Source organism: Emydura macquarii, unplaced genomic scaffold (assembly GCF_026122565.2).
Source record: "Emydura macquarii macquarii isolate MOO-44397 ecotype Brisbane River unplaced genomic scaffold, CSIRO-AGI_Emac_v2 contig_295, whole genome shotgun sequence".
Lineage (NCBI taxonomy): Eukaryota > Metazoa > Chordata > Testudines > Chelidae > Emydura > Emydura macquarii.
Window position 1 is genome coordinate 14,092,168 of NW_027130432.1, and position 19,517 is coordinate 14,111,684.

The 19,517-nt window shown below is 42.9% G+C and overlaps 1 protein-coding gene across 2 annotated transcripts in view; it reads right to left on the reverse strand.

Annotated features, from left to right (window-relative positions):
* PSKH1 (protein serine kinase H1) overlaps nucleotides 1-19,517 on the reverse strand; it is a 56,268-nt gene that overhangs the window by 23,285 nt on the left and 13,466 nt on the right. Inside the window, exon 3 of one of the 2 annotated variants that reach the window (XM_067553022.1) lies at nucleotides 10,396-10,552. The exons of the other annotated variant lie outside the window; for it this stretch is intronic. Within the exon in view, the coding sequence (XP_067409123.1) occupies nucleotides 10,487-10,552 (66 nt within the window). The 3' untranslated portion in view covers nucleotides 10,396-10,486. Of the gene's footprint in view, nucleotides 1-10,395; nucleotides 10,553-19,517 lie in introns of those variants that run through there. 2 annotated transcript variants of the gene reach the window in all.

The following is a 19,517-nucleotide window of genomic DNA, read 5'->3' on the forward strand; positions in this document are numbered from 1 at the left end:
GCACACCAGCAGACATGCTGGATCCCTATGTCATGGGTGCACAGGCTCGGTGCTCTGCAACAGTTGTGAATCAGATCCAGGCAAGGCCCTCTTCAGTGTGAAACCCCTCAGGGCAAACACTCATTAGGTCTCCTTGACTTCAGTGCCTCCTGGGACTGACCTCAGAGCCTTCACAGCACTCGTTCCACTCCATGAGCTTCCCACAGTGAGTTCACCTGAAGAGGACACCTGTGGTAAGCTTTACCATCCCAAGGGGGAGTCATGCACCCCCAACTTCCACAGTCAGCAGTGACTCTCAGCCAGCACTCTAAAATACAGGGGGTTTATTAGTGACCTGGAATACAGGGTAGGAAAGATCTTTGTTAGCACAGAAACCAGAAAGTTACAGCTAAGTCCATCTTAATCAGACTCAGAGCTCTGAGCCCTGGTCTACACTGGAGATTTAGGTCGACATAAAGTCACTTACATCGACCTCTGTACACCTGTGTCTACACTGGCACAACTGTTAAGTTGAATTAAGCCGTGGCAAAAGTCGACTGAATAAGGCCACCTCTGCAAGTGGCGTAGCGCCTAATTCGAATTTGTTAGTTTGATTTAGTGTCAGTGTAGATACAACTTCACTTAAATCGACTTAATTGCCCTCTGGGAGGTATCCCACAGTGCCCTGTTTTGACTGCTCTGGACAGTTACGCTGTGCTGTTCTGTGGTCACGCTACCAGGAAATGTCCCCTTCCCTCAAGCCCCGGGAAGATTTGAATTTTCATTTCCTGTGCTGCCAGTGTGGAGAGAGCTGTCACTGTACTCCGTATGGCTACTGCAAAGCCTAAACACGCTCCAGCATGGAGTCGACCAGAGGTCTTAGATCTCATCGGTCTATGGGGCGAGGAGTCCATTCTGGCTCAGTTTAAGAGCCACCAAAAGGAATTTGGACATTTATGGGAAGATATCCCAGGGCATTCTGGAGAAGGGACACAAGAGGGACGCGCAGCAGTGCCGTGTGAAGATCAAGGAGCTGAGTCAGTCATATCAGAAAGCCAGGGAAGCTAACAGCTGTTCTGGCTCTTAATCCAAAACATGCCGCTTCTACAATGATGTGCATGCAATTCTCAGTGGAGATCCCACAGCATCGATACCTCCACTAGGTCACAGTCCATGGACAATGATGAGGACTCCGTGGACAAAGGAGGAGGAGAAGGCTGAGGAGAGCAGGGTGCAGGAAAGCGGGGTGTCCGTTCTCCCTGAAAGTCAGGACATATTCCTGACCCCAGGGCAGTCCACCATCACACACGACAGCACTAATGATTCCAAGGAAGGCACATCTGGTGAGGTTTTTTTTCTTCTTAGCAGATCCTCTCTGTAAGGACACAGCGAGCAGACCCCTCTGGGATGTCAGGAGTGGAAGGAGGGACTGTGTTTGCCCTGTGCACTGCATGGGGAATATTGTCTACATTGTTGCAGTTGTATCATTTTCTTCACTCTGATAACAATGGCTACCTTGTTGTTTTTCTTTCATTCTGTAGAAACCTCGTCCTTGGCCCCACCCTCAAGAAATGCTGCGGAAAGACTATTGCAGATTAGAAAGAGGAAAAAAAAAAGAGAGAACATGTTTGGCGAAATCATGAACGCCTCAGTGGCCGCAAAGACAGAGTAAAGAGCATGGCAGCTCACCTTGTCCGAGAATATGGACATAGACAGGGAGAGTAGCAGAGAAATGATGGAGCATGATCGCAGCACCACGCAGGAGATGCTGCAAATCATGCGGAACCAGGTAGACATGCTGCGGCGGCTTGTGAAGCTTCAGGAGGAGCGGAAGCAGGACAGAGTCCCGCTGCAGCCCCTCCATAATGCTCCTCAACCGAGGGCTCTGCTGCCCTGGCCCTCCCCCACTCCCAAGAGGTCTTGGAGACGACTAGCCAGGCTGCAGTACATGCTCGCCTCCACCCCAGTGGAGGCAAGCAGAAAGCAGCGGCTGACACCCTGACAGCTGGCCAGCAAGCTACCAGCCTACCCCTTGAGATAGTGAATGGACACTTTCCCCCTTCCCCCAGGACTGAATGTTCATAAATAAAAGTTTGCATCGTTTCAACACGTTTCTTTATTAAATCATATCTTGTTCTGGAGGGATTTGGCAGGTACAGATAGCGATTGGGGGGACGGGGTGTTCACCAAAGGCAAACAACATACAGGAACAGAAATCAGTCCTGCATCTCGTTGCAGAACCTGGTTTTCAAAGCTTCCATAATGCAAAGCGCTCTGCGGTTCGCTCTCAGCGTAGTGCTGGCATCTGGCTGCTCATAATTGGTGGCCAGTCTTTCTGCCTCCACAGCCCAACCCTGGGGGAACCGCTCACCCTTCACTTCACACACGTTATGAAGAACACAACATGCAGATATCACAGAAGGGCGGTTCTTCTCACTCATGTCCAGCCTAGTGAGCAGACTCCCCCATCTGGCCTTTAAATGCCCAAACGCACATTCTACAACCATTCTGCAACTGCTTAACCTGTTATTAAAACACTCCTTGTTGCTGTCAAGGTGCCCGGTGTACAGCTTCATTATCCAAGGGAATAAGGGGTAAGCAGGATCCCCCAGGATCACTATGGGCATTTCCACACCCCCGATGTGAATTTTTTGGTCGGGGAAAAAAGTGCCTGCCTGCATATTAGAGAACAGCCACGAATTATGCACGTGTCATGCACCTTCCCAGACCACCCCACATAGAGGTCAGTGAAATGACCCCTGTGGTCCACAAGGCCCTGCAGGACCATGGAAAAGTATCCCTTGTGGTTTATTTACTCGGTTGCGAGGTGGGCGGGTGCTAAGATAGGGATGTGCGTCCCATCAATGCTCCCCCCCCCCCGCAGTTTGGGAACCCTATCATGGCAAATCCCTCCACTATAACCTGCACATTTCCCAAAGTCACTATCCTTCGTAGAAGTCTATTGATGGCCCTGCATACATGAATCACTGCGATGCCCACTGTATATTTATTGACTCCAAACTGATTCCCAATCGAGCAGAGACAGTCGGGGGTTGCCAGCTTCCAGAGATTGATGGCGACTCTCTTCTCCACTATCAGAGATTGTCTCAAGCAAGTATTCACGTGCTTCAGTGACAGGGCCAGCTCCAAGCACAGTTCCAGGAAAATTGCCATTCGCATACAAAAGTTTTGCAGCCACTGGTCATCATCCCACAGCTGCATAACGATGCAGTCCCACCAGTCTATGCTTGTTTCCCTGCACCAGAACTGGCGCTCCACAGACTGCAGGTGATTCGTTACAGCCTGCAGCAATCAGGAATTGTTCTGCTCAATGGCTTGTAGCAGGGCAGACTCTGTGGCATCGCTGTTGTCTGTGCTTCGGCTTCTTGCTCTACTTCGAAAATACTTGATGATAAGCCGTGTTGTATTTGTGACGCTCACAATAATAGTGCAGAGTTGAGTGGCTCCATGTCTCTGCAGCAATGGCGAGCACAGGGGGTATAAAAAGGGCGTGAAAATATTTTTCCTGTTTGTTTGGGGGAAGAAGGGAGGAGGAAGCAGTGTTGCATCATGGGACGATGACACTCGTCCCAACAGTCACCGCGGCTAATTGCACTGTGGGATAGCAATCCACAGTACACTGCTTTGAATGTCGACACAAGCGCAGTCAGTGTGGACACATGAGACCTGTGCAATGTGTACACGCTGCTGTGACTTCTAAAAATTGGCTGCTGAAAGTCAACTTAAAGTAAGTCGACTTCCCTCGGCAGTGTAGACATGGCTTGAGATCAAAGTGTCTTGCTTCCAACAGGCCAATCCAAGTCATTCCCATTTGCCCCATCTCCATCTTTTGTTGCGTTTCCCAGGCAAAACTGGTCACCTGGCCTCCACGTCTCTCCTTGTTCTCCAACTCACTGCAGCTGGCTGGCCTCTTGCAGAAGGGCTCCTCTACCCCTGCCATAAGTTGCTAATTTACTAAATGTCTGGCCATTGTCTGGGCCCAGGCAGCTAGACGACAGTCACATCTGGTCCCATACGGTTTGCTGCAAAGATCCAAAACCTTTGTCCCACCCCCAGTAGCCAGATCCTGTCCTTGCTTCTGTGAAAAGCATCCAGCAACAGGAAGCTACTGAAGCCTTTCCCCATTGCCTTTCTAATTTTGTCCCTACATACTTGTATTTTTTACCACATCTTTATACAAAAATACAAGCATGTAGGGACAAAATTAGAAAGGCTAAGGCAAAAATGAAATGAAACTAGCTACGGACATAAAGGATAACAAGAAAGTACATGAAAAGCAAGAGGAAGACCAAAGACAGAGTTGGCCCATTACTCAATGAAGAGGGAAAGACCATAACAGAAAATGCAACAATGGCCAAAGTGTTAAGTGCCTCTTGTTTGTTTTCACCAAAAAAAGTTAGCACTGACTGGACTGCAAAGGAATATATATATTCCTCCTTTGCAATTTGTCTTAGTTTCCACTTTTTGTATGACTACTGAGTTTCAGTCATTCAAGATCCCTTGGTTAAGATAGAGTGATTGATCTCTTACCATACTTAAACATTGCTATAGTTTGCTCTTGTGTCCTTAATAATGTCTCTTAAAAACTGCCAACTCTCCTGAATTCTTTTATTCCCTTAGACTTGCTTCCCATGGGATCTTACCTACCAATTCTCTGAGTTTGCTAAAGTCTGCCTGTTTGAAGTTCACTGACATTCTGCTGTTTTCCCTCCTACTGTTTCTTAGAATCATGAACTCTATCATTTTATGGTCCCTTTCACCCAAGCTGCCTTCCATCTTTCAATTCTCAGCTAATTCCTCTCTGTTTGTCGGAATCAAATCCAGACTAGCCTAATGACCCTTGTCGCCTTCTACACCTTCTGTAATAAAAAGTTGTTTCCAATGAATGCCAAGGCCTTGTGCTCTGTGGGGCTGGGTTAAGCTAGCTCTTCTCCTGACATATTACAAAGCCATGCTCCTACGTTATTTCCAAGACTGCAGGAAAGCACTCAAGAAAGCCTGCACTACCATCCTCAGCTACTGCTGTGGGTTGCCATGCCCTTCCACTTCCTTGCTTTTCCCCTCAGCAGCTGGCCAGGGAGGGATGAGCATAAGAGCAGCTGAGACATGGAGGAACAAGCTGGCAATAATGTGACCACTGACCCAACACTTGCTTCTGTCCACCTCCCCTCCCCCTTTTATTAAGGCATTGGCCAACCCTTCTGTAACTTGCCTTGCTCTCCATGGTATGCAGTAAGAAAAAATAACTTCCTCCTACAAGCTTGGATCTGCTAGGCACTACTGTCATACAAATGAAAATATATATGGACATCTGTTAAACTGACTGCAGCTAGTGCAAAAAATTTAGTCAATTAACAACTCAATTTCAGAGTGTTATGGGACTGTAGATGATTCAGGGCCCTGACTATGGATACTGGCAGGGTGGAGAAACTTGTCTGGCCACTACCTAAGTGGTATCTGTTACATGGAGAAATACAATACTTTCAAGTCCTCAGAGTATCCAGTCCAGTATCGATGTGGCTGTGCTATAGACTCAGACTCTAAGGACAGAAGGGACCAATATGATTATCTAGTCTGACCTTCTGTACAATGCAGGCCACAGAACCTCACCCACCCACTCCTGTAATAAACCTCTAACCTAGGACTGAGTTATGAAAGTCCTCAAACCATGGTTTAAAGATTTTAAGGTACAGAGAATCCACCAGCAAATGAGCCGTGCCCCATGCTACAGATGAAGACGAAAAACCCCCAGAGCCATTGCCAATCTGCCCTAGGGGAAAATTCCTTCCTGACCCCAAATATGGTGATCAGTTAAACCCTGAGCATGTGGGCAAGACTCGCCAACCAGACACCCAAGAAAGAATTCTCTGTAATAACTGAAAACCCACCCCATTTAATATCTCTTCACAGGCCATTGGCATATCTACCACCAGTAGTCAAAGATCAGTCAATTGCCAAACTAGGCTGTCCCATCATACCACCCTCTCCATAAATTTATCAAGCTCACTTTTGAAGCCAGCTTGGTTTTTTGACCCCACTGCTTACCGTGGAAGGCTATTCTAGAACTTCACTCCTCTGATGGTTAGAAACCTGTGTCTAATTTCAAGTCTAAACTTACTGGCGGCCAGTTTATATTCATTAGTTCTTGTATCCACATTGGCACTGAACTTAAATAATTCCTCTCCCTCCCTGGTCTTTATCCCTCTGATGTATTTACAGAGAGCAATCATATCTCCCCTCAACTTTCTTTTGGTTAGGCTAAACAAGCCAAGCTCTTTGAGTCTCCTCTCATAAAGCAGATTTTCCATTCCGCAGATCATCCTAATAGTCCTTCTCTGCACCTGTTCCAGTTTGAATTTATCTTTCTTAAAAAATGGGGGACCAGAACTGCACACAGTATTCCAGATGAGGTCTCACCAGCGCCTTGTTTAACAGTACTAATACCTCCCTATCTCTACTGGAAATACCTTGTCTGATGCATCCAAGGACCACATTAGCTTTTTTCATGGCCACAACCCTTTGGCGGCTCAGAGTTATCCTGTGATCAACCAATACACCCAGGTCCTTGTGCTATATTCACAAGCACAGCAAAAATATTTTGTAACTCTTGTTGTGTTCTAGATATTCATGTTATTGTGGCTCATTTGAGATTGTGTTCCTGAATGTACCATACTGCAGTGCTGCAGAAGACAAATATCATAGCTTCTGTCCCTTATCCTTTCTTAGCTATTCCTTACCCTGCTCTAACATGTATACACTATGTAAATACTACTCCCAGTATCCTGCCAACAGACATGCTGCCAAACAAGCACTGTTCCAGGGGCCTTAGGAAGGACACTGTATATCAAGGTGGTTTAACTCCCATGCCATCTGCTGTTAAGGAGGGGAGGGGGCTCAGCAGTGGATAAAAGCTGGTGTGATTCACAAAGTCATCAGAAGTGCTGAAAACAGATGGTGAGGGCTGACATTCATGGGCCATTTTCCCAAGTGAGAAGAGAGTCTTTTTAAAAAGAAATACCAATGAGAGGAGGTTCCTTCTGCCCATTAAGGAGGGTAATGCAGCTTCTGCTTTGGTACAATAATGGTAAGAGTTTATAAAGAACATTTCAGGCTTAGTTGATTTTATTTCCAATGGCTGTTGTAAAACATTTCAGGATCTACGATGATAGACCCAGGCTTTCTCTGGACAAATAGGTGTCCTGAAGGCTTGATCCTTCCTGGAGTTATTCAGTCTTAGCCAAGAGTTGATGCTGGCACAGAGTTAATGAGAAACTGAATCAGAGCAAGCAAGGACTTTGTTTTCTTCAGTTTAGAGAAACTTTCATGTTGATCATCCTGCAACAGTCTAATTAGTACTTAATTATATCACAGCCTATACAGACAGAGCGCACCATGAGCAAAGCAAGACCAAGCCCCTACCCCAAAGACTTCACAAGCAAATATAGACCAAATACATGACAGAGCAACATGTGGGAGAGAGCAGGCTAGGAAGGATTCTCAAAGGAAGCAGGTTTAACAGGAGGGATTTGAAGAAGGCAAAAGAGAGCTCAACGGATAAAAGATGGCAAAGCTGCTGCAAGAGTATGGGCTGCGTGAGTAATGCAGCCAAGAGTGAGAGGAGGAGATCAAGGGAACTGAGGAGACAGGCCTGGGGGAAGGAGGAAGTGAGGAGCAAGATAGGTAGGAATGCGATTATGTAGGGCCTTGAAGATGAGGATGAATCTGATGCGCTGTACAAGAAGAACAGGGTTATGATGTGGGGTTGGGAGATGGTCAGAGGAAGCAAATCTAATTTGCAAAGGAGGTTGGGATAGATTTAGAGGGAAGGATGATATATGCAGAGACAACAGCCTCTGTCTGAACTGTGTGGAACCAGCAGCTATATGTATTGTGTCACCCTTTGAAACCAGGTCCCTCTCTAGGTCTGAACATGAAGACAGCCACCTGGCCCTCTTTTGGAGCAACTGACCAAATAGCAATTCTGTGCAGAAATTGCAGACACTAGCGCAACAGAGGAAGAGAGTTAAATAAAACAGTAACCAGTCTTTCCGCAATGGCTACTCTGAAATTCAGCTGGGAACAAAGAGTAAGCAGGCTATAGGGCACATCTGGAAATATTTTAAAGTCCATGGCCTAGTCAGCTAATCATTTATAGCTTATTTCCCCAATGCTGATTTCCCTGCTCATTTATTCATTTATATATAGAGTGAACAAACGCAGAAATCCGACCACTGCACATTTGCCTACCAGACTGAGCCTGCTCAAGCTGACTAGAACTTCTGAACTTTCCTCTTTGGGACAGGAACCAAAAGTTCTGTCCCAAAACGGCGCTTGGTTAGCTGCACTTAAGTAGCAAACACTGCAGCTCCCGGGATCCTAGAGTACAGCCACAGCTCATCTCTTTGCCTAAATCCCTCCTGTGACACTGCAGCTCGCTGTGGGCCCTATACTTCACATCAGGAAGAGAGTCCATAATTAGTTCTGCATGCAATGTCCTCCAAGCACAGAACGGACACATCTGCTTTTCAGTGTCCTTACAAAAGAACTTAGGTGGGTGGCCAGTTGTCATTTGGGACAACCAAATCTGAAAGCTAAGATCTCCTTGGACAAGTGGACTTACAAAAGTTTGCTCTCCTGCAGCCCCTCCCTGCTTTCATTACAGATACCAGCCACAAATCCTATAAGTATATAAGAGAAGAGATATCCAAAAAGGAACTAACAAGTAGCATGTGTAAATTAAGCACAGCTCATTCTTCATTAGATGCTGCTGCTCTTGTCCTTACTTTGTTTAGCATCAACTCTTGCTGTGCTATGTCCAATCTAGACTGTAAACTCCTCAAGGCAGATATCTGCTATTGTATTAGTCTGTGAGATACCATGTGTAACTATGGCTGTTTGTAAGTAGCTTTTCCTCACCTTGCACCTAGCACATAGCAGGTTCTGCTCTCCTGAAGCACAATGATATTAAGATCATCGATCACCTACCTTTAAAGAGAGAGATAGGAAACCATGAAACTCATGAAGCTGAAAGCAGCCTTGCTCCCCCTCCAGGAAAGTCAGCATCTCCAGGAAACGGGGGAAAGATTTTTTCTTGTGTACACTTCATATGCAAAGGCTACTTAGTTACTATAGGAAGCAGGAAACCAGATCAAAAACCTGGGACAAGATCCTTATATTCTGTGGCAGTCTGCTGAAAATTCTGTGGCCAATTAAGATAAAATTACAAATGGAGGTTTATAAAATTAATAATCTAATCAGTGCAGCAGTTCCTGTGTCACTGTGAAATTAATCCAGTACTGTGAATAATCCATGCACATAAAACAGTAACACAAAAGAACAAAAACATTGGTTATAGCAACCACTGCCTGCTCCCTGTAAGAGAAAGGAAATTTATGCACGCCTACATGGAGTGGGCCCCTGCCTGTGGATTACTATTCTGAACAGCCAGGGGAACACCAGACAGCAGGGAGCAAGAAAGGTTTTGGTTTCACTTTGAAGAACCAGGGTAGATTGATTCAAATCAACAAGCAGGAAATCTTGATTTAAATCAATTTTAGTAACTTTCTTAAAGAAAGGTTGATTCTCATTGATTGATAACCATGAAAACATGTTGATTGCAACTAAGTAAGATCTTTGCACTAAATTTGGTGCTTCTTTTTGCTAGCCAGGAGGATACATTATATCTGTACACATTTATTTAAGCAATTATAAAGCTTAATTTACATTTATTCATAATCTTCATTTTTACCTTTTTGATGATCTTAGAAAATGGTGAATAATGCATTTCTAATTGACAAGATGATTAATTTTTTTACCTGTGACTTGGGTCAAGCTCTAGCTGGATGGAAATTAAATTTATAATGCACAAAACCAGATTTTAAAATTCAATAAATACACCTTAAATGTACTGGATATGTAAGAAAAAAGTTTATCAAAACATGTTTTTCCTTTAAAGCTAATTCATTAATTGATTAAACAAAGGAAGTGTAATTTGTAGTTAGTGAATTGAACTAATCTCCTTCAAGATTTTAGAACTAGTTGATCTCACCCTCACATCTTTCCTGCTTTTTCAACCCCCAATTGGTTTGTTAACTGAACAAACAAGTCATAGAACAGAACCAGCTGAATAAACTGAAATAGAGAAAATGTTCTCTCTGCACCTGCAGAAGAGGCTGCTGCTGTCAAAGGCTGGTTAAGCTCTTCAACAAACTACAGTTACAGGTGGCTTAGCCAGTGACTTCCACCAGTTCAGTTGTTTGACTTTCTTTAAAACTTGACAGCAAACATGTACTGCTTCATATTTAATTTAAATGCTTGTAAAAGATTATAAATTAAGGCCTTAACATAGGTTGTCAATTTAATATGTTTATTTCTTTAAAATAAACCTGTATTTAATTTACATTTTAGAAATCACTGATTTTTATCCTCCCCCCACAGCATTCCCTCTGGATGGCAGAAGAGCAGACAGGATACAGAGATTCCCTCCTCAGGTGATAAATTGATAGCTGCGCCAACAGCGACTCTCAGGATGGGGAATAGCCAGAGCCATGAGCTGCAAGGAAGGGATACCACTGTGACCCTGGTTAGTGCAGAACATCCCTTTTGCAGCCTCAGACTAAACAGACAGTTCCTTGAGCCTCTAAAAAACCTAAATCCCTACAGCACCTCACCGTATGGCACTTCTCTCAGCAATTTACACCATAGTTTCTAACAGAATCAAAACTCTGATTGCAGCACACAGGCAGAACCCATCCACTCAAACATCCACCTCTCCAAAGAGAAAACCCCAGAACAGGAACAGGCCCACTTACAACAGCCAGAGGGCATGTCAGCCACTTTGCTGGCACAATCAAGAAAACCAAACATAGACCAAAAGGCATTTTCAGAAAAAGGGCTAGGGGCACATCTACATGGCAAGGAGAGATCCAGAGCTAGCCCATGCCAGCTGACTCAGGCTCGTGGGGCTTAGGCTAAGGGGCTGTTAACTGTGGTGTAGACACTTAGGCTCCGGCTACACTCTAAGATCTGGGATCCTCCCACCATGCAGAGTTCTAGAACCTGGACTCCACCCTGACTGTCTACACTGTAAACAAACAGCCCCTTAGCCAGAGCCCAGGGAACTCAAGTCAGCTGGCATGGGCCAACCCTGGGTTTTTAAACTGAAGTGTAGAAAGAACTTAAAATGGTCTCAGATTACACTCTGCTGGGGTCCTCCTTACAGACAGAAAGAGCTGCCCTACAAGATTCTAGTCATATCCCACAGCAGTGCAGCCTTTTGTGGTGGGAGGTTAGTAACTGGATGGCTGTTAAAAGCTGTCCCATCCCTGGCATTAAAGAAGGATCTAGTAGGTAAGGTGCACAGCACTGCCATGAGAACAAGATAAGCAAAGGGGTGCTGTACAAACAGGTCCATAGGTAGACCTGCTCTGAACCAGGTTAGACAACACAGTGCTTATAAGGTATGCCTGGAGCCTTGGCTATACTGACACTCTCCAGACTCAATCCCAGCTACCAAGCTGAAATGCTGGTAGCAACTGGGGAAACGTTAGAAAAAATATCCTAGTGCAAACCCAGCCTAATAGGTGGAGCAGTACAAAGAGTACCAACCAAGCAAGATCCCAAACTGTACAAAAAATTGAGAGAAAAGCAGGCCTACAGGGAGGGTTCTGACAGGAGGGAGCCATCAAGTTAATGCCTCTGGTGGAATAAATGAGCCACGCAAGCTAACTGGAGGGCACAGTGCTTGTGTTTCAAACAGTAGGAATGAGTCACCATGAGAAGGGCAAAAATCACAAATGCAGCGCAATTCACACCAACTGGTTTTCCTTTATAGATGTGCAACGTCAAACAAGACTCATTTTCCCCCAGAAAATCTATTCCACCCACCCAGAACACAACTACAGAACAAAAGAGGAAATTAAACTGGCATTTTATAACCTGCAAAATACAAACTTTTAGGCTCCAAACAGTCTATGTATGTTGCCTGCCTTTGTACCACCTTTCCTAAGCCATTAGCACCATTAGCATGATTAGAAGTGGAGTCTCACTGAACTATGCAAACATGCTCCCCAGAGTCGAGTCTCATTCCCTCCTTTGCATCTCTGGGGATGCTGGAAGTGTGTGATTTGTTGGTTTTTTTAAAACGTGTCTAAAGAAATTAAACCTGTGTGAGCTAATAGAGCGCAGGATTGATTTCTGCCTCTCTGTCTCATTTAAAGCAACACAGGCCCCAAACAACAAGCTAAAGACCACGCTAGAGTAGAGTTTTCTGTTCCATCATCTGGGAACTGTCCCTACGCAACCACAAACACGTGAGCAGGCCTGCTGGTTTGGTGTGGCATTCCTGCTCCAGGCACAGACAGCAAGAGATGGTCTATCCCAAGCATGCCTACGCTCAACAGTCAGGCACACATCTTTAAAATGCGTGATGCTGAGCCCTCCCCACCATAAAGAGTAGATAAAAGTAGATTAAAATACCTCAGATATTTGTATTTAAAATTAAATACATTTTTCTTTTTAAAAATAGACCTCTTTAAAATTCAATTTGAAGTTATGAAAAACTATGTTAGGCCTAGACTTACTATAATTATAAAAATCATTTAAATTAAATAATAGTTAAGCAGCACGTTTGCTCCTGAACTTTTAAAGAAAGTCATTCCACTGAACTGGTGGAAACCACTGGATAAGCACCTGGAAGAAGAGTTTGTTGACGTACTACCAGCTTTTGACAGCAGTAACCTCTCCACATACTGGCACAGCATGTCAAAAATGGTATTACCTGTTTCTCAGTCACTGGTCACTTGGAAGAAATTGCACTTGAATGCTTATAGATTGACGTTCTAACAGATAAAGCACAAGATGGCATATTAGCTGGTCTCTGCTACAGACCACCAAATCACATTAGGAACAGGATGACCAACTCCTCATGCACCTATCTGTAATGTGTTGGGAAAAAAAGTTGTGAGATCAAGGGGAACTTCAGTTTGAATGATATATGCTAGAAGTCTCATGCTGCCAGTTCTAAAACATTCTTGGAATTTCTAAATATTATAGATGATAATTTCCTAACTCATCACAAAGCAAAGGAACACAAGGAGAAATCCATGGGCAGGAGAGTAAAGGACAATAAGGAGTTTTTTAAAGTATATTAGAAATAAAAAGAATCCTAACAATGATAGATGAAATGGAAGAATCATCAATAATAATGCAGAACAGGCAGAATTGTTCAATAAATATTTCTCTTTTGTATTTGGTGAAAAAAACAGGATGATGTAGTCATGCCATATGATGACACTCTTTTTGTTCCACTAGTATCTCAGAAGATGCAACACAGCAGCTACTAAAGTTAGACATCTTTAAATCAGCAGGTCCAGATAACTTGCATCCAAGAGTTTTAAAAGAACTAGCTGAGGAGCTTGCTGGACTGTTCATGTTAATTTTCAGTAAGTCTTGAAACAATGCGGAAATTCCAGAAGACTGTATGAAAGTTAATGCTTTGCCAATATTTCAAAGAGTAAATGGGATAACTTGGGTAATTACAGACCTGTCAGTCTGATATTGATCCTGGTCAAGATAATGGAGCGGCTGATACAGGATGTGATTAATAAAGAATTAAAGAAGGGTAATATTATTAATGCCAGTCAACATGGGTTTGACTTAGTATCACATAACATTTTGATTAAAAATCTAGAAAGTTATAGAATTAACATGGTACATTAAATGGATTAAAAGCTGGCTGATAGGTCTCAAAATGTAATTGCTAATGGGGAATCATCATCAAGCAGGTGTGTTTCTAGTGGAGTCCCTCAGGAATCGGTTCTTGGCCGTGCACTATTTAACATTTTTATTCATGACCTGGAGAAAAATAAAACCACCAATAGTAAAATATGCAGATGACATAAAAATTGGGGGAGAGGTAAATAATGAAGAGGACAGATCATTGATACAGTGAGATCTGGATCACTTGATAAGGTGGGTGCAAACCAACAATATGCATTTTAATATGGGTAAACATAAATGAACAAACCTAGGAACAAAGAATGTAGGCAGTACCTACACAATGGAGGACTTTACCCTGGGAAGTAGTGACTCTGAAAAAGACTAGGGGGGTCATGGTGAACATGAACAACAGTTGAACATGAGCTCCCAGTATGACACTGTAGCAAGATTAAAGGATTAGAAAACATGCTTTATAGTGATAGACTCAAGGAGCTCAATCTATTTGGCTTAAGGAAGGGATGCCTAGATTAGTCTATAACAGTGGTTCTCAACCTATTTACTATTGTGCGCCACATATGGGGCCCACAATGTGTTATGTGAATCCAATACTATTTGTATGGCCCTGAGGATGTCACATGTGTGCTGTCTGGGCTGCAGGTTGAGAACTACTGGTCTGTAAGTATGTACATAGGGAGCAAATAGTTAATAATGGGCTCTTCAATCTAGCAGAGAAAGGTCTAACAATCCAATGGCTGAAGTTGAAGCTAGATAAATTCAAATTGGAAATATGGTGTAAATTTTTAACAGTGAGTAATTAACCACTGGAACGATTTATGCAGGGCTGTGGTGGATTCTCCATCACTGACAATTTTTAAATCAAGCTTGGATGTTTTTCTAAGAGATCTGCTCTAGGAATTATTCTGGGGAAGTTCTATGACCTATGTTATACAGGAGGTCAGACTAGATAGATGATCACAATGGTCCTCTCTGACCTTGGAATCTATGAACAACAAAAAACAAGCAGCAGCATCCTCAGGTTACAACACAGCTTCACACAGAAAGAAACGAGGACTTTTCAATTAAAGTAACACTTTGCCCTTCTCTAGAAACATCCCTGCAAGACTCTCAGAGCATGTCACAAACCACCATTAAAAAGCATTCAGTTTTATGCCCATATTTTTGTAATATTTTTTAAATGCTATAAAGTTTATTATGTGTAAATGCATCCAGAACATCAGATATAAAAGTAAACAGCAAAACTGAAATAAGGAAAATAATTAATGGATGAGGAAATGAGGCATACAACTGTTAAGTGTTTGCCCAAGATCTCAGTGAGAGCATCAGAGCCAGGAGTCCTACTCCCAGGACCTGGTCTATCCAATAGATGACCTGTTCTTTCTTATACTGTAAGTGTCCTGGGCAGTTGAACACTGCTGGGAAGATCAATACAATATAATAAAAGGACTCGTTTGGAACACCATAATTCTGATTCCATCTCAGGGGATGCTGGTGACTTGAGCTTCATTCTTCTGGTTTAGGTTGTCATCACAGAAACCCTGGATGGAATTCTAGCTCTATAATAAACTGCCTGTTCTTTACACTACATAGAGCTTCGCAAGTATGACATATCTCCTGGAATATGTCACAGGTCTTCCGTTTAGTCAGCGAGACCAGTCTAATAAGACAAATGGAGACAGGTTGGGTTTTTAATGGGCAGCCTGCACAAATCCAGCTTTAATGGACTAAATAACTCTTACACAGAGACCTGGCATTATTAGAGGATCTTGGCAAGTTACTTTTCCAAAGGCCTTTCTCATTTCCTTGCCTTATTCTTCCTTCCGATCACTCCAAACAGTTTAGGAGCTGTCAAAGGAGACTGGAGTGATAATTGGAGCAGTGATGTCAGCAGTACCTGGATGAACTATTATGGGATGCTTCAACTATTGATCTGCTAATAGCCTCTTCAAACAGACCCCACGCTTCAGAAATAGAACTCCATTGGTAAGTAGCTATCTCTCAGACAGCAACTACATTACCTGAGTGTCAGATCATTTCTTGTCAAGAAAATGGAAATACTTCATAGGCCAGCATGCAGTCTGGCTTTTATTCCTCTCTCAGTATGGCTTTATGTTCTCTGTCTGGGATCTGAGCCCAGCCACATCTCAGAAAGTGGGTCTCAACCTTTTCTTATTCTCACGCTTTTGCCACAGTCAGCAAAAATCTACTGCAATCAAGGTGGATTGATTTAAATCAAAGTGATCTAAGTCACAGATTTAAATTAGCAAGCAGTAACTCTGGATTTAAATCACTGATTTATCATTGCATTTGTACTTTTTAGTTATTTTCCTAAAGCAAAGTCAATTTTCATTGGTTGGTAATCATTAAAACATGATTTGCAACAAAATATAGCCTATATACTAAATTTGGTGCAATTCTTTGCTAACCTAGAGGATATGCTGTAGCTATACACATTTGTTTAAGCAATTATATAGCTTCTTACATTTATTCAGACACTTAATTTTTACATTTTTGTATTACTCTGGAAAATAGCAAATGAGGCATTTCTTACTAGATGAGGAATGATTTTATTTATTTATTTATTTTTTAAATTTGTGATTCTGTCAAGCTCTATTTGGATGGAAATTTGAATTCAGTTAAAATGCACAAAAACAGCATTTTAAAAACTAATAAAAGTGGGCTGAATACATAAGAAAAGAGTATCAAAAAGTTTATCAGAACATGTTTGCATTTAAACTAATTGATTTATTAAATAAAGGAAGTATTATCTATAGTTACTGAATTCAACTGACTGTTTCTGGTCAACATCTCCTTCAAGATTTTCAAGCTAGTAGATCTCATCCTCTCACACCTTCTTTATTCATGGACTAGAAAACAAATTTTTCTGCTTTTTCAGCTTCAATTGGTTTCTTAAGTTTGAATGAACTACTCATTAAACTGAACTAATTGAATAAACTGAAATTAAGAAAATATTCTCTCAGCACCTGCAGAATAGACTGTTGCTCTCAAAAGCTGGTTTAGTGCATCAACAAATTTTGATTCCGATGCTTAGCCAGTGATTTCCACCAGTTCAGGGATTTGACTTTCTTTAAAACTTGGCAGCAAGCATGTACTGTTTCATATTTTTTTATTTAATTTATTTGAATAGATTATAAATTTAGGCCTTAACATAAATTGTCATCATTTCAAATATTTTAAATGTAAATCTAAATCTGCAATTTAATTTTTAAAAATTCAAATTTAAATCAGAAAAATCCAATTGTTTTAAAAATCAATTCTTATCCACTCTGACTGCAATGAGGTTAAGATGCAGCTTCCTCCTCTCCTGCAAACATCCCTCATCAGTGACACCTGTTTTTCCTGCACAGCTCCAGCTGTAAACTCCTGGCAAACAAACACCCTTACATATTTCTCTCCCCAGCGTTCCCCTCTTGGGTAAATGCACCCTCATAGTATCACGGTTAGAACTGAAAAAAAACCTGGCTGCTCCTGTCTTGTCCATCGCTCTGCATTCTCTGTCTAAGGCAGATTGCTCCTTACAGTAGATTCTCAAAAGTTTTGTCCAGTCTAGTTTTAATATACCAAGCAATGGGGCTCCCATCCCTTCCCCCAGGAGCCTGTGCCACAAACTGACAAATCTCACCCACAGGCTCATTTATGAGATTTTCCTCCTTATAGAAGGAGAAAAAGTAAAGAAAAGCAATTCTCTACGAATATCAGGAAAGTGGAAGCATTTACCTCCCCAGAGGATGCCTGATGCTTGGAAAGACTCTAGAGAGCTTTTAGAAACCTGCCAGGCTCCTCTGAACATTTGGCCCACTTTCCCACCACCTAGAAATCAGTCTCTTGCACTGTGCAGCACAATGCTACATCTGTGCTAATATGTGGCAGCAGTAGAGTCTGTGCAGTTCAGGGATAGAAAGGCTTGTTTAATCTCATAAATCAGAACTTTCTACAAGAACAGAAGCCAACTGGGCAACAGATACTGATTGACGCATACCACACTCCTTCAAACAGTAAGGGGACATAGCTTTCCAAAACACACCCCAAAAAAATCACATAGTAATCATGGACTATCCCCCCAAATGCGTCATTCTTGGCAGGATAGCTCTAGTAATGTGCTTCAAATTTGCCAGGATACTGAGTTAATACCTCTACCTTTAGAGACAGTGTCATATAATCTCTGATGACCACAGGTGGTCAGAATCTTGGTTTTGTGTCTCATCTGAAACATGGTACCTCTGAAAGCACAGTGCCTTCATCCATACTGGCAGACTAGTAGTAGTAGTTCTAGTAGTGACTCCGAGAGAAAAGTATCACTTACCAGTGACACTTTCATCAGCGCATCCTTGAAGGTTCCCTACGCAAATTCTGACCCACTTTGACGGGGTTTAGCTTGCAAGATCTAACCAGATCACAGCATGAGATGGTATAGCTGCTGCAGGTCAGTTTAGGAAGATCACAGCTTGACAGGATAAAAGATTATTTTTGGCGTGGGCCTGTCCTACACACGCTTACACCTTCCAAAGCTTTTTTAGGGAGAATGACTTACGTTTCTACAGCACTTTTTATTCTGAAGGAGACCAAAACATTTTGCAATCTGAGTACACATTAGGAGACTCACTCCATCCATCACTGAAATGCCAACACCCCCCCACATTTCTAAAATGCCAGCACAATTGAGATAGTCTTCTGTTTTTCAGACATGGTTATTTTACTGTCACTCCACAACCCTCTGCTTCAGAAACTACTCTTAGTCATGTGTTGGCTCCTTTCCCACTTGGTTCCTCTTCACAAAGTCATGCTATTCGGGAAATCTCAGCTGAATTACAACTTTGTTTCTGAGTACTTCCAGAAAAGAATGCAGGTAAGTAAGGCTACCTCCAAATCTGGGTGCCCTCATCCTCCTGTAACTATGGGACAAGGAGTGGACTAGATTCAAAGACAAAATATCGGGCCAAGTTCAGAAATGATCAAATCCTCAGGACCTAAAGTCTGGGGGCTAGATCCATACAGGTGACTTAGGCTCCGTGCTGCAACACCTAACCTTAGGCACTCTGCAACTCATGGAATGCAAAGCCTCGAGTTAGGTGCCCATGTTCCCTACACAATGCATGGGGAGAGTAATGCGCCTAAAAAGGAATGCACAGAAGCCAGGACACTTAGTGGGGAGACACCTAAGCTAGTCAGCAGGAAATGCCGAAGAGAGGGTTGGGGCCTCAAAGAAAGTTAGGCACCAAACTCTGGGCTGGAGGGAGGCTCCCATCTCTACCTGGGATTCACAGCCACAAACCCACTCCTATGGCACCAAAGCCAGGTTAGCCCTTTTGTAGCAAAAGAACAAAGTGGTGGTTTTCTCCTTGCAGCCAATAGCCTGGGTGAGATAGGGCACTCACCCAGGCTGTGGGAGACCTGGGTTTAAACTGCCCCCTGCCAGATTCAGAGCAGAGACTTGAAGCCAGGTCTCCCCCCTTCCAGGTGAGTGCCCTAAGTTATTGTGGGGTAAGCATCTCAGTCTCATCTGTTGAGTACATAAATAAAAATATTCATTGTGCCAGAAAGAGAGAGAATGACTATCACCTACTGGCTAGCACACTCTCCTAGGACAGTGGTGCTCAACCAGGGGTACACATACCCCTGGGAGTACGCAGAGGCCTTCCAAAGAGTACATCAACTCATCTAGATATTTGTTTAGTTTTACAACAGGCTACATAAAAAGCACTAGCAAAGTCAGTACAAACTAAAATTTTATACAAAATGAGAAAGTAAGCAATTTTTCA